The 27,869-nt window shown below is 43.3% G+C and overlaps 1 protein-coding gene across 1 annotated transcript; it reads left to right on the plus strand.

The window, feature by feature from the left end:
- Positions 1 to 83: 83 nt before the first annotated feature.
- ccdc3b (coiled-coil domain containing 3b) lies at positions 84 to 27,869 on the plus strand. Its single transcript, XM_059944905.1, has 3 exons — positions 84 to 666; positions 12,533 to 12,707; positions 24,850 to 27,869. The coding sequence occupies exons 1-3, from the start codon at positions 311 to 313 to the stop codon at positions 25,141 to 25,143; spliced, it is 825 nt and encodes a 274-aa protein (XP_059800888.1). The 5' UTR covers positions 84 to 310; the 3' UTR covers positions 25,144 to 27,869.

Genomic DNA, 27,869 nt, shown 5'->3' on the forward strand with positions numbered 1-27,869 from the left:
AACCCCCTTGAAAACTGATCTTGCTTCTGTAAGTTTTTTTTTCAGGGATTTGTATTCAGTGCCCAGCGATAGATTAGCCACAACACACACATACAGCAAACCACATGGATCTCGTTAGATAGGCTGTTATTTGCATTCTGTAACGCACCTTCAAAGGATGCACAGTGGTCAGAGGGCAGGGAGGAAAGAAGCAGAGAAAGTTAGCGCAAGTTGGTGAGAGATCAAAGCAGCCCTAATTTACTCAAGCAGCGCTGCACTGTCTGGAGACGGATTTCTGACCCTCTGCACTACGGGATCGGACGGTGTCAGAATGCGGTGGCTCCATATCCTTGTGGTACTGACCTTTCTGACAGAAGGTTGGGGCTGTCAGCTGCCCCACGACTGGAGACCGCAAAGTGAGCCGTGCCGGGCTGAACTGGCCGAAATTATCCTCTACGCAAAGGTGTTGGCTATCTACAAGGACACTTACAGCGTGCATAACTACCTCCCGTGGCAGTATGACACAGACCTCTTCTATTCTGCAGAAGTGGAGCTACTGTGTGACCAGGCCTGGGGCAGTATGCTGGAAATGCCAGCCGGAGCCAGGTTTAACTTGACTGGACTCGGTTACTTCCCCTGTCATTCTTACACCGTCGTGGAGAACAACACCTACTATTTCTTCGTGAGGTAGGACAATCTCCTGGGTAGAGACTGGGGACAGTGAGCGGCAGTGTGCGTCTGTGGTCATATGGAAAGGGGGTGCTTTAGTGTGGCAAATCAACGCCTCAAAAATTGGGGTTTGTTTTACCTATAGTTCGGAGATGCAATCCCCACTATTAGATTTACGTGGATTCCATTTGCAATGTGGCATTAAAACAATGGTCACGGTTCCCACAAATGTTGAGAATCGTTTAGTTTGATTGGCCCTGTACACTAACACTTCTCTGAGCTTGGCTCTCTGATCCGTTTCCCATGGGTGAAGTGCCAGAGACTTCAGGGATTCCCCAAGAAGCAACTTAAACCTTTGTCTCCATATACTCAATTGCCACAGGTTTAGATTCAAGGACTATTAGTGAATGTGTGGGGTAGTTTACTTGCTATCTAAAGCACCTCCTTGTGACAATGGACCCTGAACTGTTCAGGATATAATTTAGATAAAATCCAAGAAACAACAGTGCAATTTGTTAGAGTTGTCGGGGTGAAGATTGAAAAATTGATTTAACCATTGCCTGAGGTGACCATTGAAACTTTTATTAATGAGTAGAAAGTGATTGGGTGTTCGGGCCTTGAGTGAACTGTAACTGAGGAGTTTGCTGTGCAAGATATACCAGGGAAAAAGATTCAGTCATTCACTATAGGTGGAAATGCTTATTTATACTGTACAATTCTGTTAACCGAACTATTGCTTGGTAAATAATTGAGTCTGCATATGGGCTGGTTCAGGGACTAAGTATGCATATATTTGGTCTTCTGATGAGGGTAGATTTTATTTCTGCACCACGGAGGAGTCTCTTTTCAGCTCTTCTAAATATCACAGAGCCAAGAAGTTGTGTCTGTCCATTGGTTAGCAATGATATCTACCTGGATGCCAGTTAGAAAGGAACAGGAGCAGATTACTGTCTGTCTGATACAGGTAAAAGGCTCACATTGCCAGACTGGAATGAGTATGAAAAACAGAGGGTTTTTTGGCCAAAAGCAAATATTTTTCTCTAAGTTATTCCGCTGTCTCCGATGGAGACTTTTCAATCTTTATCCAGACAACATCATCTGCTGAATTGCCACATTCCTGTTCAAATACAAACATATGTGACCATCTGAACAAAATATTAAATCTGGAGCTGATGTTTCAATCTGATGTAGATGCTTCATTCCAGAAACAGGTCTAAATGTCAATCTCATCAGAAAGTACCCTGCTGTCTTATGTTAATAAACACAAGAAACATAGAAACATAGAAAATCTACAGCACAATACAGGCCCTTCGGCCCACAAAGTTGTGCTGAACATGTCCCAACCTTAGAAAAAACTAGGCTTACCCATAGCTCTCTATTTTTCCAAGCTCCATGTACCTATCCAAAAGACCCTATCATATCCGCCTCCACCACCGTTGCCAGTAGCCACTTCCATGCACTCACCATTCTCTTGGTAAAAAATTTACCTCTGACATCACCTCTGTACCTGCTCCCCAGCACCTGTGTCCTCTCATGCCAACCATTTCAGTCCTGAGAAAAAGCCTCTGATTGTCCATGCGATCAATGCCTCTCATCATCTTGTACATCTCTATCAGATCACCCCTTATCCTCCAGCACTCCAAGGAGAAAAGGCCGAGTTCACGCAACCTATAAGGCATGCTCCCCAATCCAGGCAACATCCTTGTAAATGTCTTCTGCACCCTTTCTATGGCTTCCACATCCTTCCTGTAGTGAGACAACTAGAATTGAGCACAGTACTTCAAGTGGGGTCTGACCAGGGTCCTATATAGCTACAACTTTACCTCTTGGCTCCTAAATTCAATTCCACGATTGATGAAGCCCAATACACTGTATGCCTTCTTAACCACAGAGTTAACCTGCACAGCTGCTTTAAGCGTCCTATGGACCCCAAGATCCCTCCAAATCTCTACACTGCCAGGAGTAATACTATATTCTGCCATCATATTTGACCTACCAAAATGAACAACTGCATACTTATCTGGGTTGAACTCCATCTTCCACTTCTCAGCCCTGTTTTGCATCCTATCAATGTCCCGCTGTAACCTCTGACAGCCCTCCACACTATCCACAACACCTCCAACCTTTGTGTCATCAGCAAACTTGCTAACCCATCCCTCCACTTCCTCATCCAGGTCATTTATAAAGATCACGAAGAGTAAGGGTCCCAGAAAAGATCCCTGAGGCGCACCAGCAGTCACCGACTGCCAGGCAGAATGTGACCCATTTACAACCACTCTTTGCCTTCTGTGGGCAAGCCAGTTCTGGATCCACAAAGCAAATGTCCCCTTGGATCTCATGCCTCCTTACTTTCGCAATAAGCCTTGCATAGGGTACCTTATCAAATACCTTGATTAAATCCATATACACTACATCTACTGCTCTTTCTTCATCAATGTGTTTAGTCACATCCTCAAAAAATTCATTCAGACTCGTAAGGCACGACTTGCCCTTGACAAAGCCATGCTGACTATTCCAAATCATATTATATCTCTCCAAATGTTCATAAATCCTGCCTCTCAGGATCTTCTCTATCAACTTACCAACCAATGAGGTAAGACTCATTGGTCTATAATTTCCTGGGCTATTGCTACTCCCTTTCTTGAATAAAGGAACCACATCCGCAAACCTCCAATCCTCTGGAACCTCTCCCGTCCGCATTGATGATGCAAAGATCATTGCCAGAGGCTCAGCAATCTCTTCCCTCGCCTCCCAAAGTAGCTTGTGGTACATCTCATCCGGTCCCGGCAACTTATCCAACTTGATGCTCTTTCCAACAGCTCCAGCACATCCTCTTCCTTAATATCGACATGCTCAAGCTTTTCAGTCTGCTGAAAGTCATCACTACAATCACCAAGGTCCTTTTCCATAGTGAATACTGAAGTAAAGTATTCATTAAGTTCCTCTGCTATTTCCTCCAGTTCCTTGCACACTTTCCCACTGTCACACTTGCTGGTTCTATTCTTTTACGTCTTTCCTTTTGCTCTTCACATGCTTGTAGAATGCCTTGGGGTTTTCCTTAATCCTGCCTGCCAAGGCCTTCTCATGGGCCATTCTGGCTCTCTTTATTTCCTTTTTAAGCTCCTTCCTGTTAGCTTTATAATCTTCTGGATCTCTAACATTAACTAGCTCTCTGAACCTTTTCTGTGCTTTTCTTTTCATCTTGACTAGATTTATTACAGCCTTTGTACACCACGATTCCTGTACCCTACCATAACTTCCCTGTCTCTTTGGAACATACCTGCGCAGAACTCCACACAAATATTTCCTGAACATTTGCCGTACATTTCCCTGAGAACATCTGTTCCTAATTTAAACTTCCAGTTTCCTCATAATTCCCCTTACTCCAATTAAACGCTTTTCTAACTTGTCTGTTCCTTTCTCTCTCCAATGCTATTGTAAAGGAGATAGAATTATGATCACTATCTCCAAATTGCTCTCTCACTGAGAGATCTGACACGTGACCAGGTTCATTTCCCAATACCAAATCAATTACAGCCTCTCCTCTTGTAGGCTTATCTACATATTATGTCAAGAAACCTTACTGAACACACCTAACAAACTCCCCCCATCTAAACTCTTTACTCTAGGGAGATGCCAATCAATATCTGGGAAATTAAAATCTCCCATCACGACAACTCTGTTATTATTACACCTTTCCAGGGACTGTTTCCCTATCTGCTCCTCAGTTTCCCTGTTACTATTAGGCGGCCTATGAATCACACTCAGTGAAGTTATTGACCCCTTCCTATTCCTAACCTCCACCCACAGAGACTCCGTAGACAATCCCTCCATGGCGTCCATCTTTTCTGCAACCGTGACACTATCTCTGATCAACAGTGCCATGCCCCTGAAGAGATTCTGTAGATGCTGGAAATCCAGAACAACACACACAAAATGCTGGAGGAACTCAGCAGGTCAGACAGCTTCTATGGAAATTAATAAATAGTTGACGTTTTGAGCTGAGACCCTTCATCAGGACCCTAAAGGAAGGGAGAAGACTTCAGGTTAAAAAGAAGGACCAACTAGAAGGTGTTAGGTGGGAAAGGTAGAGGGCTGGAGAAGAAGGAATCTTATGTTGATGTTTTTTCTGATGCAAATATTTCTATAACTTTAAGTTTCCAAAGAGTTGAAATATGATATCCTCTTAAAAGCAGATGTTTCTGTCCAGATTTAGAAGAGGTAGATGTCCGTCAGAGAGAAATGTCCCATTCTTTACGGTACATGTGGTTCTATGTTTCTATTGCAGTTGTATTTGTCCAGGTGAGGACATATGCATCCATCTGATCAAAATATTACATTTGTCCAGCAGAGGTAATTTTATATGCTGCAGATGCTTCTGCCTTGGCGCAGATACACACTTCAAACTGATAGAGATGCACTATTTTCATCTTATGCTGATTTCTCTAATTCATTGCAGATGTTCCAATCCACAGATACTTCTATTTGATGCAGATGTTTCCCAACGAGATAAACATTTTTTGTTAATGGGAAACAGCTATCCCTGTCCATCAGATCTGATGGTGAAGTTGCAATCTGTCTTCATTTCAGGGGTTGGAGGTGCTTCTACTTCATGGAGACTTTTGAGTCCATGTCTATGCCCACCAAATTAAAATGGTAGCGGTTCAAGGATGCAGATGCAGGTGTTTTCTACCATCTGATAAAGATGTATGGAATCGGAATAAAAAGCCTCAGATTCTAGAAAGTATCTGTTAGGTCAGGAGAGATCTGTGGCAAGAGAAACTGAGCTACCATTTCAGGTCAATGACCTTTCATCAGAACTTGTACTGAAATCACTTTGGGTGTGACAGAATATGATTGGCAACAAAATTGGGATTATAAACATGAGAAAGTCTGTAGATGCTTGAAATCCAAACAACACATACAAGATGCTGGAGGAACTGAGAAGATCAGGCAGCATCTATGGAAATTAATAAAGAGTCAATGTTTTGGGCTGAGACCCTTCATCAGGACTGTAAAAGAAGGGAGAAGATGTCAGAATAAAAAAGGGGAAGGAGGTTACCTCGAAGGTGATAGGTGAACCCATGTGGGTGGCCAAGGTAAACTGCTGGAGAAGAAGAATTGTGATAGGAGAGGAGAGTGGACCATAGGAGGAGGGGACCTGGGGGAAGTGATAGACAGGTGAGAACAGGTCAAAGGTGGAATAGAAGAAAGTGGGGGGGGGGGTGGGAGGTTGGAGGCTACCCTGTACCCAGACAGAGCAGAAGATGTGGCTCCTCCATCCTGATGCTGGCCTCGTCTTGGCCAAGAGGAAACCGTGGACCAACAGGCCAGAATTGGAATGGGAATGGAATTGAAATATTTGGGCACCAGGAGTTTTTACTTTTGGTGGATGGAATGAAAGTATTTGAAAACACAGTCCCAATTTATGATGGGCATCACCAATGTAGAAGAGGCTGCATTGGGAGCACTGGACATAATAGACAACTCCGGCAGATTTGGATGTGATGTATTGCCTCACTGTAAGGACTGTTTGGGGCCCTGAATGGGGGGGAAGGAGGAGGTGACTGGACAGGTGTAGCACTTAGGCAATTTGCAGGGTTAAGTGCTGGGAGGGAGATTAGTGGGGAGGGACAAATGAACAGGGGAATCACGGAGGAAACGATCATTGTGGAAAGCAGAGTGGGAGAGAGGTAAAGATAAATTTATTGGTAGAATCCTTTTAGAGATGGCAAAAGTTGCAGAAGATGATGTTGTGGATGTGGAGGCTCATGGAGTGGTAGGTAAGGACAAGGGGAACTATGCTTCAATCAAAATATTCCAAAATGTAATAGTTACTATAAGGTCAAATGAAGCTATTAAAAGTATTCAAATATCTCTTTGAGAAAATAATGACATGAGATGGTGCATTCCATTGGTGAAGGAATTGTCTCCAGAGCACAGGAGACAGCTAGAAAACTGTTAACAAGATTTTTTGTTTGGATGTTTCTTTTTCATTTAATTTTAACCAATAGGAAGAATGAAATGAAAGTTCAAAGTAGCTTTGAAGACTGTCACTAAAATTTAAGCTCTTTCTTGGTCTTTGAACTGAAAAGCTTTCATATTATTCAAGGACAACTATAATTACAGATTGGGAAGTGAAAATGAACAGACTTGAACAATAGTTTTTAGGTGAGAATCCCAGAATTAACATTGATATATTCTGAGGTTAGGATGATTTGTGGAGCTACACAGGGATTTCGAAGTGGCTCTAGGTGGTAGAGATGTTTGATAGGATGTTTCAAAACAGAAGTGGTAAATCGATGGACTGCATCTTGTAGGTGGTTCATGCAGAAAACAAGTTGCTATAATAGTAGAGAGAGTGACTGTTTAGAGTGGTGGGTGAGAACCCAATTAAGCTATTTTGCTCTGGATCTAATTGACTATGGGCAATGGTGTTGAAGATGTTTGCAATCAGGATGTAATACACAAACATTTGTCTGGACATGACGTTTGACTAGACAAGGAGGATAAGACTTCAAAACTACCTGATCTGCTTCACCATGCCCCTCAGACTTATGAAAAAGGGAAGGGTTCATAAGAAGCAGACCAGGCCAAGACTAAAACATGAGTCTGATTGGCATTGCCACCCAACAGCATGTTCAGATTACATTGAGGAAAATCTTCATTGGAATAGTATTTTTGTAGCTTGTCTTTTTAAACTTATGGAAGTGGTGATATTCAAGAACATCGATAGAGAGTAGGGAGAGCAGCAGATTTTGGTTCTGATAATGCTCTGAATGACATTGTTATGTGAGGAATTGAAAATTAAATGCAACACTGAAATCATCTGGGAACATCTTTGCTTTGGATCACATAGAGGAAGGAAGATCATTGACAAAATAAGAGAATGTGATTGGTTTCAGGATGCTTTCTTCAGTCACTAGCAATGTTCTGGAGTTTGCTAAAATATGCCAATGGATTTTGCATTTAATACTCTGCATTTCAGTTCATATGAATTGCTTTAGCAGTTATTACAGTCATTCTGATAGCAGACTTTAAAGCTCATTTGCAAGGTAAAGCAAATAAAGCAAACAAAATTAGTTGGAAATTAATGCTCATACCAAGATGATTTTGCATGTAATAAAGGAAAGTAAAGATGAACATATTTATCAAAGGATTTCAATAACAGACATAATTAACACACATCTTCCTTTACAGGTAGATACAAGTATCAACATAGTTGTATTACTTTAGTTTATATTTAATGTAAAGCACAGACTGAGTTATAGTGGGCCCCACCACTGAACTGTTCCCATAACCTATGGACTCTTCATCTCATGTTCTTGATATTTATTGCTTATTTACTTATTATTTTCTTTCTTTTTATATTTGCACAATTTATTATCTTTTTCATTCTGGTTGTCCACCCTGTTGGTACTGTCTTTTGTTGATTCTATTATGGCTATTGGATTTATTAAGTATGCCTGCAAGAAAATGAATCTCCGGGTGGTATATGGTGACATATATGTATAGTGATAATAAATTTACTTTTAACTTTGATCTTTGTCAGCTTACCACCAAAGATTTCTAGCACAAAGCTTGAAAGAAAATTCAGGATAAAATTCTCAAAACAATGAAGGGTCATATCTGTCAACACACAAAAATGGTGGGAGGAACTCATCAGGCCAGGCAGCATCCACAGAAAGGAGTAACAGTTGATGTTTCGGGCTGAGTCCCTTCATCAAGCCTGAATAGTCAACTGTTCACCCTTGCCTGGCCTGCTGAGTTCCTCCAGCATTCTGTGGGTGTTGCTTGGATTTCCAGCATCTGCAGACTTTCTCTTGTTTGTAAAGTGTCATATCTGTCACAAGATTTGGTTCAGCGCGCATGGAAGTGAGAACTGTCATATAAGCTGCACTCTTCCACTTTAAAGTCAGTTTTCCAGAGTTGGTATAGGTGTTGTAAACCATTCAGAAAGGACAACTCATTTCTACAAATACACCAGCTTAAGAAACCTGATGACTACAATGGGGCACCTCTCAGGTTGAAGGAGCAACCATTCATATTTCACCTAGCGAGCCTTGAACCTGATGGCATAAACATTGATTCCTCCAACTTCCATATATTTTACCCCTCCCTCTTCCCTGCTCTTCAATTCCCCACTCTGGCCTATCACCTCTCCCTGGTCTGCTTCTCCTTCCCTTTCTCACACAATTCACTCTTCTCCCCTATCAAATTCCTTCTTCACCAGCCGTTTCACTTTTCTACCCATCACCTCCCAGTTTTTTACTTCATCTCCCCTCTTCCACCCACCTGGCTTCAGCCATCACATTCTCACTTGTCCTCCTCCTTCTTATTCTGGCATCTTCCCCATACTTTCCATTCCCGATGAAGGGTCTTGGTCTGAAATATCGAATTGAATTGAATTGAATTGAATTGAATTGAATGATCTTTATTGTCATTATACATAGGTACAATGAAACTCTATTTGGCTTCCTCTCAGGCAATTAAATAAAGCAGTAGATAAAAACAAGATAGTAATAGAAAAACAGTATTAAATAGATAAGTAGCAGAAAATAAGTTACAGCATCACCAGAATGTCACAGTAATGCACAAAGTGCCGTTAGTACAAGTATTTGAGTCTGTGTGTGTGCTCACAGTTTCAGTCACTGTTCTGTGGGAGTGGTGTGATGGAGGCCACAGCTCTGGGGTAGAAGCTGTTCCTCAGTCTATTTGTTCTGACTTTTAGTGTTTAACTGTTCAACCGTTTAGTCATTTCAACAGATGCTGCCTGACCTGCTGAGTCCATCCAGCATCCTGTGTAGGTTGCTCCCAATTTAGGAAAGCCTTGCAATGATTTCTAAATGAAGAACTCAGAAATAGCCTTGAAGTCTACTTTGGACTAGAGTTATCTGTAACTAGCAAACAACCTTCGTTCATTAGACCTGTTTATTTTCCATCATCTTTCACAACTGAATTACTAAGACCATTGACGATAAGAGCATAAGTTATAGGAGCAGAATTAGGCTATTTGGCTCATTGAGTCTGCTCCATTATTTCATCATGGCTGATCCAATTATCCTCTCAGCCCCAATCTCCTGCCTTCTCCTTGTATCTTTTCATGTCCTGATCAATCTGCCTTAAATATACACAAAGCCTTGGCCTCTACAGCTGCCCATGGCAATGAACTTCACAGATAAGGTAAGAGTGTAAATACCAACATATCACTGTATTCTACATCAGATATAATTACAATACCAAATACATCAGTCAGGAACCTTTCCATGAACTAGTTAGAATTAATTATGTCACCTTAATTGCCATTAACTCCAATACACTTACAAACAGAATTTTATTAACAATAGGTAAACAATACAATTACTTGTATTTGCAAAAAATAACTATCAAGGTAAACGCAATGCATTTCTAATATAACAATGCCATGGCAGTCATTGTAATTTAACATCTGAGATTGCACATTGTTGTTATCTTAAAACAAAATAATTATTTCCATAGGCTGAAAATTTGTATATATCATCATTTATATGATCTGACCACTGGGTAATGAGGATTAATGCCATAAATCATGTAGCAAGACCACCTAGTAACCTCTGCTATACCTAAGCTGTAAATCACACAGCCGGACTGCCAGATAACACATAAGATACATTAATCAACTTAATAATTGTACTTCATTTTGTTTTAAAATGCCTCCGTGGATTGGTGGTATTCTAACTTGGGCTGAGTTTAGAGCAACTGGGAAACTCAAAGTCCAGTCGAATTGTGTGCCAATTAGTATAGTGGTTAGCACGACTCTATTGCAGCTTGGGGGCGCAGAGCTCAGAGTTCAATTCCAATGTCATCTGTAAGGAGTCTGTTTGACCTCCCCGTGGAATGCATGTTTTTTTCTCTCTCTGGGCCCTCTGGTTACCTCCCGTAGTCTAAATACATAGCAGTTGGGAGGTTACTTGGACTTTGTAAATTGTCCCACGATTAGGCTGGGGATAAATTGTAGGTTGCTGGAGGGCATGGTTGAAAAAAACCGGAAGGGCCTTTTCCAGCTGTATCTCAATAAATAAAAAAACAAAACAGAAGATTTCTCTTCTCTCTAAAGGGCATCAGATATAATTTTAAAATAAACTACCAGTTTCACTATTACTAGTTTTTCATTTAGAAATTATATTCCCCAAATATTTGGTTTGGGGCTTGGTTACTTAAGTTGTGAAGATACTGGTCTGTTTTGTCAGATCATAAGTTAGCATCAGATAAGAACCTGAACACATAAAATTCTCTAACCATGTACAGATCTGGTGAATTTACATCATGGGTCTGCAGTGCTAGGACATTAACTTAACTTAGATCTGTGTCGGTGCACTTACTTGCTTTCTTACTTACTTATCATAAGATTGAAAGAGACCATTCAGTCCATCTTGTCCATGAAAGCTCAGAGAAGAGGAGTCGCATCAATTCCATTCCCTGCAGTTTGTTCTCTTTCACATGCTCATTAACTCCCCTGTGATTCTCTTTGCTGTTCAGTTACATTAACGGGTTATTTATTTTCCCCAGCGTATCCTTTGGATGTGGAAGGAAACCCATACATTTATGGGGAAAGATTCTAATCCCTTTATCCTCTGAGCTAATAATCCGGCCTTTCTGTTAACCTGTATTATGCTTGCTGTTTTCACAACAGCAGAGATTAGTCTTCAAAAGTAACTTACTGATTCATCAGAATGAATACAAATTTAAATTGAGGAATTCCCTTTCCAATCATATGTAATGCTTTCAAAATATTCTCTTGACATTTCAAAATGTGTTCGAAATGAACGTAAGAAGTAGAAGCAGGAATGAATCATTCAGCCCCAGAACTTGCTCTCGCATTTGTTAGGATCGTTTCACACATTCCTGCAACAACTCCAAATCTCTTGTCTCCCTTATCCTCCAAGCATTTATTTATTTTTTCTTTAGAGATACAGCGCAGAACAGGCCCTTTTGACTCTTCGAGCTGCACTGTCCAGTGGCCCTGATTTAACCCTAGCGTAACCACGGGACAATTCACAATGACCAATTAACCTACCACTTGGTACATCTTTGGAATGCAGGAGAAAACCAGAATATGCAGGAGAAAACCCACGCAGCTTATGGGGAGAACATACAAACTGGTATGGGGGCCATCAAGGTGGAACTCCAAACTCCAGCGCCCTGAGGTGTAATAGTGTCACACTGACTGCTATGCTACCACTTTATTAATATACTTCTTAAGTATATTCAGCGACATTGTCTCCTCAGCTCTCTTTAGCAGAGACTTCCAAAGACTCATTGTATGCTGGTGAAGAAGTTTCTTCTCATCTCAATTCTGAATTGCCAACCCTTATTTTGAGGCTATGAACCTTAATATCCCTGCATTTACTTCACCAAGCCCTCGATATATTTAATGGCCTCTAGATATTTCATTCAGACAAATTAATAACTTACTTTTGAAGACTGATCTCCATTGTTGTGAAGAAGGCAAGTATTATGCAGATTTTGAGGAAAGGGTGGATTTTTAGCTTTGAAGATAAAGGAATTACAATCACTGATTACCACTGACATCTGCCATGAAGCTAGTTGTTCTGTGGCAGCAGTATAGTGTACCACAAATACAAACCACTGCTATCCAGGAGCAGGTACAAACATTATCTGATGTATACCATGATATCCTTTATAAACAAAATGTCAGTGGTTGGCATCACTTTGTTGGGCTAAAAGATCTGATCAGCTGTGAGTTGCCTGTACTTACAGTTTGCTTCCATTTAATTTAGACCTGCCAGTTTATGCCAACAGATTGTCATATTCTGGAACACGGCTTGAATGTACGCAAAGCAGGGGCCTGGAATAAGATTCTGAAATTTCCACTTGCTTTTAGGCTGGATGAAAGTTACAACATTGTGCCACATGGAATCAATTTCCAGGATCCAATTTTCCCTGACACCACTGAGAACAACCAAATGTTTGCCAGTCTCTTCCAGTTCTCCAACTGTACCAGTGGTGTCCATCATCATGTATATTCAGCTGAATGGGATCTGCAAGAGGACAATCGGGTAGGACTTCCTTGATTAGTTTATTTAATAAATAAGAGCCTTATCATTGAATATTACTGTACTTGCATAATATGATGTACAAAATGCATAATCTTCTATGTCAGTTTGTGTTGCTCAGTTGGGCACCTACACATCTGAAAAAAGATTGCCCAATATATGCACACTGGGAGTATGCTGCCAGTTTCAGACCACTTTGACAAACAAGCAGTCTTATCTTGTCTTTTATATATGCCATTGGTTCTTACAGTTCCTTTAGCTGCCTTTCAAACGTAAATCAAAACTCATTTTAGTTATTAATTGGGGAACTAAAGAAAGACATCACAGGTAAAGCCCTACCTACCACTGAGCACATCTACACCGGGTACTGTTACAGAAAAGCAGCATCCATCATCAGGGACCCCCACCACCCAGGAGATGCTCTCTTCTCACTGTTGCTATCAGGAAGAAGGTACAGAAGCCTCAGGAACCACATCACCGGGTTCAGGGATAGTTATTACTCCTCAACCATCAGTTTCTTGAACCAAGACGTACAAACAAGTTGGAAGAACTCAGCAGCATCCGTTGAAATGAGCTGTCAACGTTTTCATCCAGCTTGTTTGTACATCTCGATTGACCACAGCATTTGCAGTGTACTTTGTGTTTAGGTTCTTGAACCAGAAGGGCATAACTTCACTCAACTTCACTCGGACCAACACTGAACGGTTCACACCACCTAGGACTCACTTTCAATTCAAGGGCTCTTCATTTCAAGTTCTTGATATTTATTGTTCATTTATTATTGTTATTATTCATTGTTCCTTTCTTTTTATATTTGCGCAGTTTGGTGTCTTGCACATTAGTTGTTTGTCCTATTGGGTGTGGTCTTCCTTTGATTCTGTTGTGTTCCTTGGGTCTACTGTGTAAGCCCACAAGAAAATGAATCTCAGGTTTGTATCTGGTGACATATATGTGCTTTGATAATAAATTTACCCTGAACTTTGACAGTGGCTCTTTGCCTTCTGCCTCAAGTCAGGTTTTCACCATTCTTGGCCCATAATGTCTTGCCCCCTTGTATTGGATCTGAGTTAAAGAATTGCATGTCAAATACATGATTAGATCAACCTAGTAGAGTTGTTTGTGTCCAGTTGCCTACATACCACAGAGAAGAGGAGCAGGCTCTTCAGTCCATTGTGTCTGTTTTATGACTAATAAGTTCAAAGGTAGTAACAACTATTAATGGGGAATACTGTAAATAACTACAGAAAGCTTAAGCATTTAGACAAAACTACCCTTCTTCAAGGAGAATAAAGTCAAATTACTCAAATTATTTCTATTCCTGATTTTTTATGATGCACAACACTACGTGGGTTGGTGATAAAAATACTTCTATAATTTACATGCTGGGAATAGAAGACCTAAAGAAGAACTAACTAAGTCCTTCTCATCTTATGTAAGTTTTGTGAAACTTAGAAAACAGAAACAAATATATAGGCACTGGCTGTTTGGTCGTTGATAATATTTTTAGCTCCACAAATCAGTCACATGGTATATCAAACAGCAAGGGAGTTGTACTAAAACTGGGGTGAACTTAGATTAAGGGGGTTGTGGGAGCTTACTAGATATGAGAAAGTGCACAGGAAATATACAGTACTTATGCCATTATGATATATGATTTACTTCCTTGCAATTTGACATTCAGATCCTGGTATTGTCAGAGTACCACTGTGATGATGGGTTACTCTTTAAGATCTCAAAAAGCTTTATATTCTATTACCTAATGCATACTTTGTCGACTTCAGATCAACATCAGCACTTTTCTAGAATCTGGTCCATGCTTAATCCTATTTTACTGAAGGAACCCTTGTGATTCAAGCAGCCTTCCTGAAGAAGGATTGAAAAGGCAGAGGAGGAGAAAGACAATCATCATCTTTTACTCCAAATTGCAGTCCAATGCTGAGTAAAACAGCTTGGGGTCGGTCACAAGTCATAGAGCACTACAGTGCAAAACAGGCCATTTGGCCCATCTAGTCTGTAGCAGTCTATTATTCTGCCAAGTCTCATTAACCCACACTGGAACCATAGTTCTCTATTGCCCTCCTATCTATGAACTTATCCAAACTTCTCTTAAACGTTGAAATCACCCAAAACAAAAAGGTGCTTGACAAGAACTGTACAATCTGAAATCATTTCACAGTGCTGAGGAATTTAAATAAACCAGTGGTCTGGCATCAAGAATTCTGATATTATGCATCCACAAAGCACAAACCGAAAACCAAATTTACAAAGGCTCGTTTTCAATTATAACATGTATTTCTTGTTTTGGGAAAGAGCAATTCTTCTGTTTTTGGTTTGAGAAGAATCTATTTTAAATTCCAGCTGTCTGATTCCATTCCAGTGATCTCTATTTTCAGCTTTTCTAGCTGGAATATTGTTTAGTGTGTTTAACTTGATTTTGGAAGAGTTTCAGAGAAGTGGGATATTATAATTTTCTTATGTGAGCTTACACTGTTAGGGGGGTTAAAGTGTACATAGACAAGGCTGTACATGTGGAATGGAAGAATCCGGTTTGTAGGGATCCAATCATCATTTGCAATTGTCCTGATGGCCGGGCAAAGGGGCAAAATTCAAAATAAACATCTAACTTCTCTCCTGATGCTCACTCATTTGGTTTCCAGCTGAATGTCATTTCGGGCGCCAAAGGCCTATCACAAGCAGGCAAGAACTAAACAGAATCAGAAAGTGATCGAAGCACTCAGCATCTGTGGAAAAAGAAACTGTTAACCTGAGGACTGTTCATCGGTACTGGGAAAGAGAGAAACAAGTTAGAATAGGTAGCAGGTAGGGGGAGGAGGTAAGCTGCCTTATAGTTATATTTTGCTGAAGGCCCTAGGGGGTGTGTGGATGACATTTGAGAAAATCAGCAAACATTGCTATTTTGTCTTGTTCATATTTCATGGGTAACATAATGAGAAGGGAGTCTACCTTTTATTGCTCTAAGATACAGGTGTTACTGGCAAAGCCAATGCTGACTGGCCAGCTTGAGTTATTCTTAAGAATGTAATGGCGAGCCATCCACTTCAACCAGTGCAGTCTGTGTTGTGAAAGTACTCCACATTGCTGTTGAGGAGGGTTTGCCATGATTTGTACTCAGCAAAATAACAGAGTGATTAATTACAGAGATAAATCTCCAGGTCAGTCCATGGGAAAAGAATTTGTAGACGATCGTATTCCTGTGCATCTCTTAGTTGTGGTAGAGGTACTGAGCTTCAAAGGCTCTGTTGAAGAAGCCTTGCCCTATTTCTGGAAGGGACTTTGTTAGCATGGAGAGAGGGAATACTTTCTGTGATTGATTGGATGGCAATCAAGTCAGATGTTTAGTCCTGTATGTTACAAAGATGATTCCAGGAATGAAAAGGTTATCATTTGAGTAACATTTGATAGCTCTGGGTCTGTACTTGCTGGAATTCAGAAGGATGTGGGGGGTGGGGGGGATCTCATTGAAACCTTTCGAACGTTGAAAGGCCCAGACAGAGAAGGTGTGGAAAGGATATTTCCCATGGTGGGAGAGTCTAGGACAAGAGGGCACAGCCTCAGGATAGAGGGGCACCCTTTCAAATCAGAGATGCAGAGAAATTTCTTTAGCCAAAGGGTGGTGAATTTGTGGAATTTGTTGCCACATGCAGTTGTGGAGCTGGTCTAAGGCTGAGATTGATAGGTTCTTGATTGGACATGGCATCGAAGGTTACAGGGACAAGGATGGAAACTGGGGTTGAGGAGGAGATAGAAAAAAAGGATCAGCAATGATTGAATGGCGGAGCAGACTCGATGGTTGTCGCTGCGATCTATGTAGCACCGGTGGTGATTGCACCGGTGACGGTGGTTGTGCTGGCTCCGGCCTGACTTGAGGTGCCAGCCCGTTAGCCATCAGTAATCCCTCATGCGTGTGTGTGGCGCCCGGTTTGGGAGTGTCGTGATGAGTCTGTGTAGGGCTTGGTGTGCTTGGTGTCTCGTGGGTATATACATCGGTAGCTACAGGGTTCGTAGTCACCGTGGAGTGTTTGGGGTAGGGGTCTGGTGCTCCTGCGGGTGCCAGGTCATGGACAGAGACCGTGTCCTCCCGCCCATCAGGTAAGACCACGTAGGCATACTGGGGGTTTGCATGAAGTAGGTGAACCCTCCCAACAAATGGGGAGTATTTATTGCTCCTCACATGTTTCTGGAGCAGTACTGGCCCTGGGGACGTCAGCCAAGCTGGTAGGGTTGTCCCTCCCGGTGGCCGACTTCCTGGGAAAAGAAAAGAATCGCTCATGAGGGGTGGCATTGGTGGACGTACATAATGGAGCAGATGGAGTGGAGTGCCTCGGGGAGGACCTCCTGCCAGCGAGAGACCGGCAGTCCCTTTGACCTAAGGGCTAAGAGTGTGGCCTTCCACACAGTGGCCTTCTCCCTCTCCACCTGTACATTCCCCCGGGGATTATAGCTCATGGTCCTACTAGTAGCAATACACCTAGCCAGCAGGTATTGGCGCAGCTCGTCATTCATAAACGAGGACCCTCTATCACTGTGGATATAGCAGGGATACCCAAACAGAGTGAAGAGCTGGCGCAGGGCCTTTATGACGGATGTGGCTGTGGTATCAGGGCAGGGGATGGCAAAGGGGAACCGCGGGTACTCGCCGATTATGTTAAGAAAGTACAGATTGCGGTCGGTGGAGGGAAGGGGGCCATTAAAGCTGACACTCAGTTGCTCAAAGGGGCGGGTGGCCTTGATAAGTTGCGCCTTTTCAGGATGGTAGAATTGCTGTTTGCACTCAGTGCAGACTTGGCAGTTCCTGGTCATCGTATTGATTTCCTCAAGGGAGTAGGGCAGGTTCCGGGCTTTCACGAAATGGAAAACCCGGGTGACCCCCAGGTGGCAAAGATCCGCATGGAGGGTGTACAGCTGGTCGAGCTGTGCGCTGGCACATGTTCCCCGGGATAGGGCATCAGGGGGCTCATTGAGTCTTCCAGGCCGGTACAGGATGTCATAGTTGTAGGTGGAGAGTTCGATTCTCCACCTCAAAATTTCATCATTTTTGATTTTGCCCCGCTGTTGGTTGCTGAACATGAACGCAACTGAGCGCTGGTCGGTCAGCAAGGTGAACCTTTTGCCAGCGAGATAGTGCCTCCAGTGCCTAATAGCTTCCACTGTGACCTGGGCTTCTTTCCCCACTGCGGAGTGCGGAATTTCAGAGTCTTGAAGGGTACGAGAGAAGAATGTTACCGGCCTTCCTGCCTGATTGAGGGTAGCAGCCAGCGAGAAGTCAGAGGCGTCACTCTCTACTTGGAAGGGAATGGTCTGGTCCACCGCGTGCATCGTTGCTTTGGCAATGTCCCCTTTAATGCGGCTGAAGGCCTCGCAGGCCTCGACTGAGAGGAGAAATGCAGTGGACTTGACCAGGGGGCGGGCCTCGTCTGCATAGTGAGGGACCCATTGAGCGCAATAGGAAAAGAAGCCCAGGCACCGTTTGAGGGCTCTGAGGGTGGTGGGAAGAGGGAGTTCCAACAGGAGGCGCATACGGACGGGGTCAGGGCCAATGACTCCGTTCTCCACGACATACCCAAGGATAGCAAGTCGGGTGGTTCCGAACACACACTTGTCCCTGTTATAGGTGAGGTTAAGAGCTTTGGCCGCTTGGAAAAATCATTGGAGGTTGCTGTTGTGATCCTGCTAGTCATGACCACAGATGGTGATGTTATCCAGATATGGGAACGTGGTCTTCAGTTGGCACTGGTCCACCATCCGGTCCATTTCCCTCTGGAAGACAGAGACACCATTCGTGACACCGAAGGGGACGCGCCGGAAGTGATAGGGCCTGCCGCCCGCCTCAAAGGCGGTGTAGGGGCAGTCCTCCGGGCGGATGGGGAGCTGATGGTAAGCGGATTTTAGGTCTATAGATTTTAGGTCTATATAGGTCTATAGGTCTAGACCTATAGGTCTAGGTCTATAGACTATATACAAGTCTATAACTTGTACTGAGTTATCTCATTGACCATATCCGCGATGTGGGGTGGGGGTACGCGTCAAGCTGTGTGAACCTATTGATGGTCTGGCTATAGTCCACGACCATCCTATTTTTCTGCTCGGCCCGAACAATGACCACCTGGGCTTGTGCTTGCCTCAATGATCCCCTCCCTGAGCAGCCGCTGCCCCTCTGACCCACGGGTCCTGTCCCCCGCGCTGTACCTCCTGCTTTTAGTTGCCACAGGATTACAGTCGGGGGTCAGGTTGGCGAACAGCAGTGGGGGAGGGATCTTGAGGGTGGAGAGGCTGCAAGTGGTGTCAGTAGCGCGGCCGTTGGCATGGCGTTGGGTGGGATGTGCGGGTTGGTGTGTGTGTGTGGTCAGTAGCGAGGTATGTGATGAATTCCTACAGAACTGGGGATTTGTGACAGTGATTGGTGGGAGGGGCCCGTCATACTCCATTGTCACACTTTACAGGTGGCTCTGGAAGTCGAGCCCCAATAGCACAGGCGCACACAGTTGGGGCATGACCAGTAACGCAAAGTCCCAATATTCTGTGCCTTGCGCTACCAGTGTCGCTACACAACCTCCCCGGATGTCTGTGGAATGCGATCCCGAAGCCATGGTGACCTTCTGGCTTACCGGCTGTGTCACAAGTCCGCAGCGTTGCACTGTGTCCGGGTAAATAAAACTCTCAGTGCTGCCCGTGTCAAACAGGCAGCTAGTCCTGCACCCCTCCACCAGGATGTCCATCATTGACCTTGCAAGCTGGTGTGGAGCACTTTGGTCGAGGGTCACAGAGGCCAGAGTTGAACCGCCGTCTTGGTGCCCGGTAAGCACCCGTGGGTCGGAGGCGGGGCGAGGTGGCGCCGACAAAGATGGCCGCCCCCATGCCTCGCACGTGGTGGGCAGGCAAGATGGCGGCCCCCATTTCTCACAAGCAGCGCTGCCCGACCCCGCTCGTGGTTTAGACTTACAGGCCTTGGCGAAGTGGCCCTTCTTCCCGTAGCTGGAGCAGGTCGCTTCTTGGGCCGGGCAGCGTTGTCAGGGGTGCTTTTCGAGTCCGCAGAAGTTACACTGCGCGGACTTGCGACTGGCAGTAGCCGTGGTCGACTCGTCGGTGCGTTGCGGGGACTTCACGGACTCACGACTGGCAGCAGCTGATGTCAGTTCGCCGGCGGGTTGCGGTGTCTGCAGCGTCCATGAGGCCGGCGGGAGATCATGTGCCTGGACAGCGTCAGCATTGTGCAGAGCGGCCTCCAGCGTGTCGGCCAGCTCGATCGCCAAATGTAAGGTAAGATTGGCGTGTTCCAGCAGCCGCTGGTGCACACGTACACTGATCTGATCCCCATGATGAAGGCGTCTCTTACTAGCAGCTCCGCGTGCTGTTCTGCTGTCAGTCCCCTGCAGTCGTAGGCCCGCACGAGTGTCTGTAGGGCCCGGACAAACGCAGTGCTCGACTCTCCGGCCCACTGCCACCGTGTCGCTATGTGATGTCTTGCGTAGACGGTGTTCACCGGCCGCCGGTATTGTCTTGAGGGCATCCATCGCACCCCAGTAGTGCGTTTGATCTCTGATCATGGAGTAGACCCTTGCACTGACTCTGGAGAGGAGAACCCTGCACTTTGTGGCAGGATCGGTCACATGAATCTCCTCCAGGTACGATTCGAAGCATGCTAGCCAGAGTTCGAAAGCGTCGCCGGCTTCCTGGGATTGTGGGTCGAGGTCCAATCTGTAAAATGCTCTCCATGTTTTAAAATTGCTGCTAATAAAATTGATGCACCATCAATAAATCTCGGCGACAGGAAGTGAACGATAGGCTTTTATTAACAGTGAAAGGGAGCACGACATCTCGGAGACTGAGGGAGGAGCAGTGCCCCAATTGCCTTTATACCGGGGTCTGTGGGAGGAGCCACAGGAGCAGTCAGCAGAGGGGTGTGTCCAGACAGGTATACATGGTTTACCACAATCCCTCTATTATCTTCAAAAAGCTGCTCTATATACTGAATCCACCTCTCACATACTTTATTTGGATCTGTTAGTATGCATCTGTCTGCTGATCTTATGCATCCTGTGGAGGAGGTTTTCTTAATTCCAGTAATTTCCTTAATTTTCTTGTGCATTTCTTTGCTGTTGGTAATATAGCCTTTGACTTCATTGTATGTTTGTTTCAGCCATTCTTCCTTTGCAACATTGCACGATTTTCTGGTCTGTCTGTCTAGCTCTCTGTATTCAACTTCATTATTCTTCACTAACCTTCTTTGTTCCATCAGATCTAGAATTTCTTGGGTTCTCCACCCCTTGTTGGTGTGTTGGATTTCTTGTACTGGGATGATCTCCTCTGCTGATTGCTGTATAGCATATTTAAATCTGTCCCAAATAGGTGTTGTTTCATTTTCATTGAGCTGTTTTTCTACAGCTGTTTTGAATGGTTGCTTAAGGATGTTTAGGATCCATCCTATGATAAAAGAATAGGATGGATTTAGCTGAAAATAAACATTTGAAACAGAAACCAAACTTGGAACATTTTGTCGCCTGAACAATAAGACTTTATGCATACTGTCTGCCTTTGCACTTGGTTACAATATCCAGTTATTCTGAACACAAAACTCTATTGCCGTCAGCCTTAAACATCCTCAATAACCCAACATCCACATTTCTCTGAGGGAGAGAATTACAAATGTTTACAACAAGCAGAAAGAGGCTAACCAGTGCTCTGTGCCAGTAAGCTGTGGATCATAGTTATGTAAACACCAGCATATGGCTGCTAACCCATAGAGGTTTCCATGCCTTTGAAGTTTGGTGTGTTCAGTGTGTTTATATGGGAAAAGAAAGGACACTCTGTTTCATCCAAGCTCAGCTTCTGCATGTGCACATTTCCCAATAGTCGGCTTCCGGTACTCTAGCATAATGATAATTTTTTTTTCCACAAGTCAGGCATCTGGTTACCTGAAGCAATATGAGTGATTATCACTGACGTATGTCGTGGTTCCTTAAGCTTGTCACAGCCGAGGAGTGGTAGTGAGGATAACCTCCTACTACATATAAAATGCTCCCAGTAGCATGTGCCTCAAATAGCCTCTGACAACAAAGTCCAGCTCCTGCCCTTCACATGTGGCTTAGCTACTAAACCCATTGGAACCATTTCTACTAACAGGAGAAGGGTCAATTGTGGGTTTAGGGCGCCTTAAAACCAGTTGATCCAGGCAGATGGGACATGTCATCCGTGGTTGGTAGGAGAAGGAAAACTCTGATCTCAAACCTCCACTGCTTTATGGTGGTACCCACTCATGGGGAAGACTTTAGGAGTAAACCCTGTAGAAAAGCCCTGCCCTAAAGTCACTAAGGCAACTCCTGCGATGCTGCTGGTGCAAAATGTAACAGTCTCTGCCATTCCTTTGGATTCAGCACCTGTGTGGGGAGAGGGAGCCTGCTACAGGGGCAAAAACTTGCTTTCTGTATTGTACTGTCCTAGCTTGCATACTGAAATGCAAGTATCAACTTACCCCTGAGATCTCCTCTGTACCTACTCCCCAGCACCTTAAACCTGTGTCCTCTTGTAGCAACCATTTCAACCCTGGGAAAAAACTTCTGACTATCCACACCATCAATGCCTCTCATCATCTTATACACCTCTATCAGGTCACCTCTCATCCTCCGTCGCTCCAAGGAGAAAAGGCCAAGTTCACGCGACCTATTCTCATAAGGGATGCTCCCCAATCCAGGCAACATCCTTGTAAATCTCCTCTGCACCCTTTCTATGGCTTCCATGTTCTAAAAAGCTATCCCTTAGACATTGTACAAATTCTCTCTCTTGAGGTCCAGTACTGGCCTGGTTTTCCCAATCCACTTTCATGTTAAACTCCCCAACGAATATCATGACATTGCCCTTCTGACATGCCTTTTCTATCTCCTGCTGTAATTTGTAATCCACATCCCAGCTGCTGTTTGGAGGCATTTATACAACTGCCATTGGGTCCTTTTACACTTGCCAATTCTTGACTCAACCCATAAGACTCTACACCTCCGATCCTATGCCATCCCTTTCTAATAGTTTAATATTATTTCTTATGCACAGGGCCACACCACCCCTTCTGCCTACTAACCTATCTTTCCGATACACCATCTATCCCTGGACATTCAGCTCCCAATGGCAGCCAACCTTTAGCCAAGTTTCAGAGATGGCCACACATCATACTTGTTAATGTTTAACTGACTTTCAAGATCGTCCATTTTATTTCTTGGGCTGCGTGCATTCAAATATAGCACTTTTAGTTCAGTATTTGTTGTTTTCTGTTTTAACTGCACCACACCTCTATTGCCCTATAACTCATCCCACTGGCCGTGATTATGCCTCATCTCCTGCCTGACCTTTCTTTCATCTCTGTTACATGCTGTCTTTGATTTATTTCTGTTTCCCCTTCCTCAGCCTTATCACTCTGGTTCCCATCCCCCTTGCCAAATTAGTTTAAACCCTCCCAAGCAGCTCTATTAAACCTGCCTGCTGGGATATTGGATCCATTTGGGCTCAGGTGTAACCCGTCCTTTTTGTACAGGTTGTACCTCCCCCAGAAGAGGCTCCAATGATCCAGGGATCTGAAACCCTGCCCCGTTCAACATTTACCTTCTCTATTCTGCTCATAGTTTTGTACGTGGTGACATTTGTTGTTTTGTGGCAGTAGTACAGTGCAATACATAAAAATACTAAGTTACATAAGAAATATTTAAATAAAGTGCAAAAGAGAGTAGAATAGTGAGGCAGTGCTCTTGGGTTCATGGACTGTTCAGTGATCTGATGGTAGAGGGGAAGAGGCTGTTTCTAAAATGTTGAGTGTGTGTCTTCCGGTTCCTGAAGTTTCTAACACACAGGATTGCAGGGGGTACACACAAAATGCTGGAAGAACCCGGCAGTATCTGTGGAAAAAGTACAGTCGACGTTTCGGGCCAAAACCCTTCAGCAGGATTGGAGAAAAAAAGCTGAGGAGAAGAGGTGGGGGGAGGGGAGAGAGGAAACATAAGGTGTTAGGTGAAACCTGAAGGGAGAGGGATGAAGTATTGAGCTGGGAAGTTGATTGGTGAAAGAGATACAGGCTGGAGAAATGGGAATCTGATAGGAGAGGACAGAAGGCCGCAGAAGAAAGAAGGAGGGTTTGGAGCACCTGAGGGAGGCCATGGGCGAGATAAGGTGAGAGAGGGAAAAGGGGATGGGGAATGATGAAAGGGGGGACATTACTGGAAGTTTGAGAAATCAATATTCATGCCATCAGGTTGGAGGCTACCCAAAGGTGTTGTTCCTTCAACCTAAGTGTAGCTTCATCACGACAGTATGGGAAGTGGAATTAAAATGGGTGGCCACTGGGAGATCCTGCTTCTTTCTGGCAGATGGAGTGTAGGTGCTCAGTGAAGCAGTCTCCCAATCTATGTTAGGTCCTACCAATATACAAGAGGCCACACCAGGTGCACTGGAAACCCTACAGACTCACAGGTGAAGTGTTGCCTCACCTGGAAGGATTGTTTGGGGCCCTGAATGGTGGTGAGGGAGGAGGTGTAGGGGTACCCATCCTTCCCTTAAATTTGCCTGGTCCATTTCTGACATTTCCCTCCCCTTTCTCCATCTCACTGTCTCGATCTCTGGAGGCAGTTTATCCACTGGTGTCTATTACAAACCCACGGACTCTCACAGTTACCTGGACTTATACCTCGTCCTCTTCTGTCAGATTCCCCGTTCGCCAGCCCTGTATGTCTTCCACCAGTCAAATTCTATTTCATCCCTGCCCCTTCAGGTTTCACCTATCACGTGGTGTTTCTCTCTCCCCTTCCCCGTACTAAATCTACTCCTCAGCTTTCTTTCTCCAGTCCTGCCAAAGGATTGCGGCCCAAAACATCAACTGTACTTTTTTCCATAGATGCTGCCTGGTCTGCTGAGTTCCTCCAGCATTTTGTGTGTTGCTTGAATTTCCAGCATCTGCAGATTTTCTCTTGTTCGTGATTGCATTACAAATGGTGACAGTGTAGTAGATTTATATTGAAAGTTTATTTGTTAAAATGCAGTACTTTGATTGGCACACAGTATTAACTCATTGAACCAGTATTACAGTGAAAAAATGTCACTGTATCTTCATGCTCCACATTCTAATGAATGCCTTTGATGTCTTCTTTAGCTCCTGTGTTCAACTGTACAGAAAGCCCTTTATGAGGAGGAAGATCGGGTACGGAAACTCTCCCAGAAAGTGAGATCCCTTGAGAAGGCTAACAATCATCTGCGCGAGAAGGTGAAGAGGATTAAGCGTTCGCTTAGGCAGGTGAAAAAAGAGAGCAAAAGAGAGGCAATGCTCATGAAACAGCTCCTGCAGAAGCAGCAGAACAAGGAAAGAGGAGAGCTGAGTACAAAACAGGACACTGGCAAACCGATCCTGCAGAAGTCTGTCAAGAAACCAGTCAACCATAAACTGTAATGTTCTTGATTCACTGGTTGTAATGGTCTGGAAGTCTGACTTGTAACACTTCCCTTGCCAAGTGTTGTAATGCAACACCTATAGAAGCTACCTACACGATAATAGTATTGTATATATGTGTGTGATGCTTCCCTTGCTACACTATGACAGTATTGTATATAAGTGTTGTATAATTGCTGTAATACTCTACAATATGTGTTGTAAAATGCTTCCCTTGCCAAGTGGGAATACAACACATAAGGAAATCTCCTACACTATAACAGCTATCTATTCCCACTAGCTCTCTAGTGGAGTGAACTAGAAATCACGAGTGTGTTGCTTGGCTTTTACATTAACATTATATTTCTTGGGCAATTTAAGCTATTTTTGGTATTTAATAAGAGTTCTAATTGAATTTAGATAGAAGCAGGCATGGGACCCATTCACGGCAATCTGGAAGAAACCGTTCTGCAGTTATTACTAAATTAACAGGACTCTTTAGAGAATCAGTGATTGGATTGAAAACTGGACACTCTGTACCAGGGCAGTAATTTAGTGATATTTTGATTTATTGCTTAGAGAAGCTATACAGTGTCTTGTCTACACTTTATTGATCAACTAAGTGCTTAATTCAGATATTTGGACTTAAAAGAAAAAGGCAAAACTATCCTATTCCTAGAACAGAATCTCACACAAAGCAAAAAAAAAATTCCAAATAAATTTATAATTCTAACATGATGGAAGCAGCTTTTGAATAACTGAAGAGTAGAAAAGGCACAGAATCATTTTAAATTCAAGTTTTAAAGCATTCCAATAACAATTAAAATGCATAAATTACAGAAAATAGACAATAGCATATCATGTAAACTACTTTAATTTTCTTGTGGTTCGTTGTATATTCTGTACTCATTAAGATTGTCAACTTTCAACTAATCTGGAGATGACACGACTTTAGCTGTATATTATTACCTATTATACACCCTATTATAAAACTGAGACAAAAATTATCTTATGACTAATTGCTTTGGAAAACTCATTCAAAGGCAAGAGGATCTCTGGCATTCAAGACTTCATTGATACTGAGAGAGAAATTGCTAATTACCATGTTAAGTAATTTGGTTCCACTTCATTTAAAGACTGAATCACCTCCGGCAGCAAACTATTGCATAATGTTAATGTCCAGACATCCAGGACCACTTTTTATTTGGACGCTGGTAATGTTATTAATCACTTGTTCTTTTCATCAACTGGAATAGATTGTGTGAACATGGGAATGTTGAATCACATCTGTAAACAGAAGAAAATTTACCACACTGATTAAACTCAGTAACTGGGGATGAGTGATATTTGAAGATGGATACGCCTTTCCAATTGTGTTAGGAAAATTTTTGCACAATTTTGCTCAGACTTAGAATGATGTCTATCCAATTGTTAATGAGCAGTTCTTGCGGTTTGTGATTTTGTGTGTTGAAAGTCCACTCTCTTCTAGGACAAATTGAATGGGAAATAGCAGGAGGCTGTGGTACAACTTTAACTGTAATGGGATCAGATGACATTAAGAGTGGTCGGATTCTCATTCCTCAAGCCCTGTGCTCCTGGCATCATGAACTGGATGAACCCTTTGTGGAGGGTGAGACCTGTCCTCAAGGGGACAGCCTAAATGGAGTGTTTTGCTTTCTTCCATTTCATCTCTTGTGTACTCCACAACATTCTGTTGAAGAGAGATGTGCAGCAGGGCCAGGACAGGAAGGAGTGAGAAATAGGGGAATTAGGACTCCCCCAGTAATCATCCAAATGAATGTACACTTTGTGGCTACAGATGTCCACATACCTTCACATTATAACATCGAGGATGTGCTCCTCCAAATGCTGACTAAATTACCTTTGTTTGCTTCCTCTACTGAGAAAGCATGTGGCCTTAGATTCCAAATAAGCTACCATTCTTCATAAGAAGTGAACTGCGTTTTGCATCCTTCAATAATGTTGAATCAACTAATTCATTTATATTCGTAAACACGAGGAAATCTGCAGATGCTGGAAATCCAAGCAACACACACAAGATGCTGGTGGAACACAGCAGGCCAGGCAGCATCTATAGGGAGAAGCGCTGTCGACATTTCGGGCCGAGACCCTTCGTCAGGACTAACTGAAAGAAAAGATAGTAAGAGATTTGAAAGTAGGAGGGGGAGGGGGAGGGGGAAATCCGAAATGATATGAGAAGATAGGAGGGGGTGGCGTGAAGCTGAGAGCTGGAAAGGTGATTGGCAAAAGGGATACAGAGCTGGAGAAGGGAACTTTCTCCACCAACATTTTGAGTGTGTTACAATTCATTTATGTTTATAACCTTCTCCAACAAGAACTAGAGCACAAATGTTTCACATCCTTGCTGAACTGATTGGAAAAGGAAGATAGTCTGAAACGTAAAGTTATGACTAACGTGCCAGCAAAGCAAACAGAGTTAATAAAATTGTAGTCATATAATTTAGTTCTTATGAGAAAAGCAGTAAGACATTGTGTTCCTCTTCTTGGTTAATGCTCAGTTTGGAATCATGCTGCAATTCCAGGAACTAATAATTTGGTTGTCATTTTTATATGCTAGTTTTAAAGGTATCTCTGGCCTATAACCACTGAACGTGACTTAACTGTAGTTTCCAAGGCACATGTGTCTCTTATTTGCCATTCTGTTTGAGTTGCTATGTATCTTTTTAATAAATCTCGTTTTGAATTTTTATAATAATAAAATTGTG

Source organism: Hypanus sabinus, chromosome 19 (assembly GCF_030144855.1).
Source record: "Hypanus sabinus isolate sHypSab1 chromosome 19, sHypSab1.hap1, whole genome shotgun sequence".
NCBI lineage: Eukaryota > Metazoa > Chordata > Chondrichthyes > Myliobatiformes > Dasyatidae > Hypanus > Hypanus sabinus.

Excerpts from the sequence above, each read along its gene's own strand:
- ccdc3b (XM_059944905.1), top strand. The coding sequence starts at position 311 with ATGCGGTGGCTCCATATCCTTGTGGTACTGACCTTTCTGACAGAAGGT. Across the intron at positions 667-12,532 it reads ACCTACTATTTCTTCGTGAG|GCTGGATGAAAGTTACAACA; the intron begins GTAGGACAATCT and ends ACTTGCTTTTAG. Across the intron at positions 12,708-24,849 it reads ATCTGCAAGAGGACAATCGG|CTCCTGTGTTCAACTGTACA; the intron begins GTAGGACTTCCT and ends TGTCTTCTTTAG.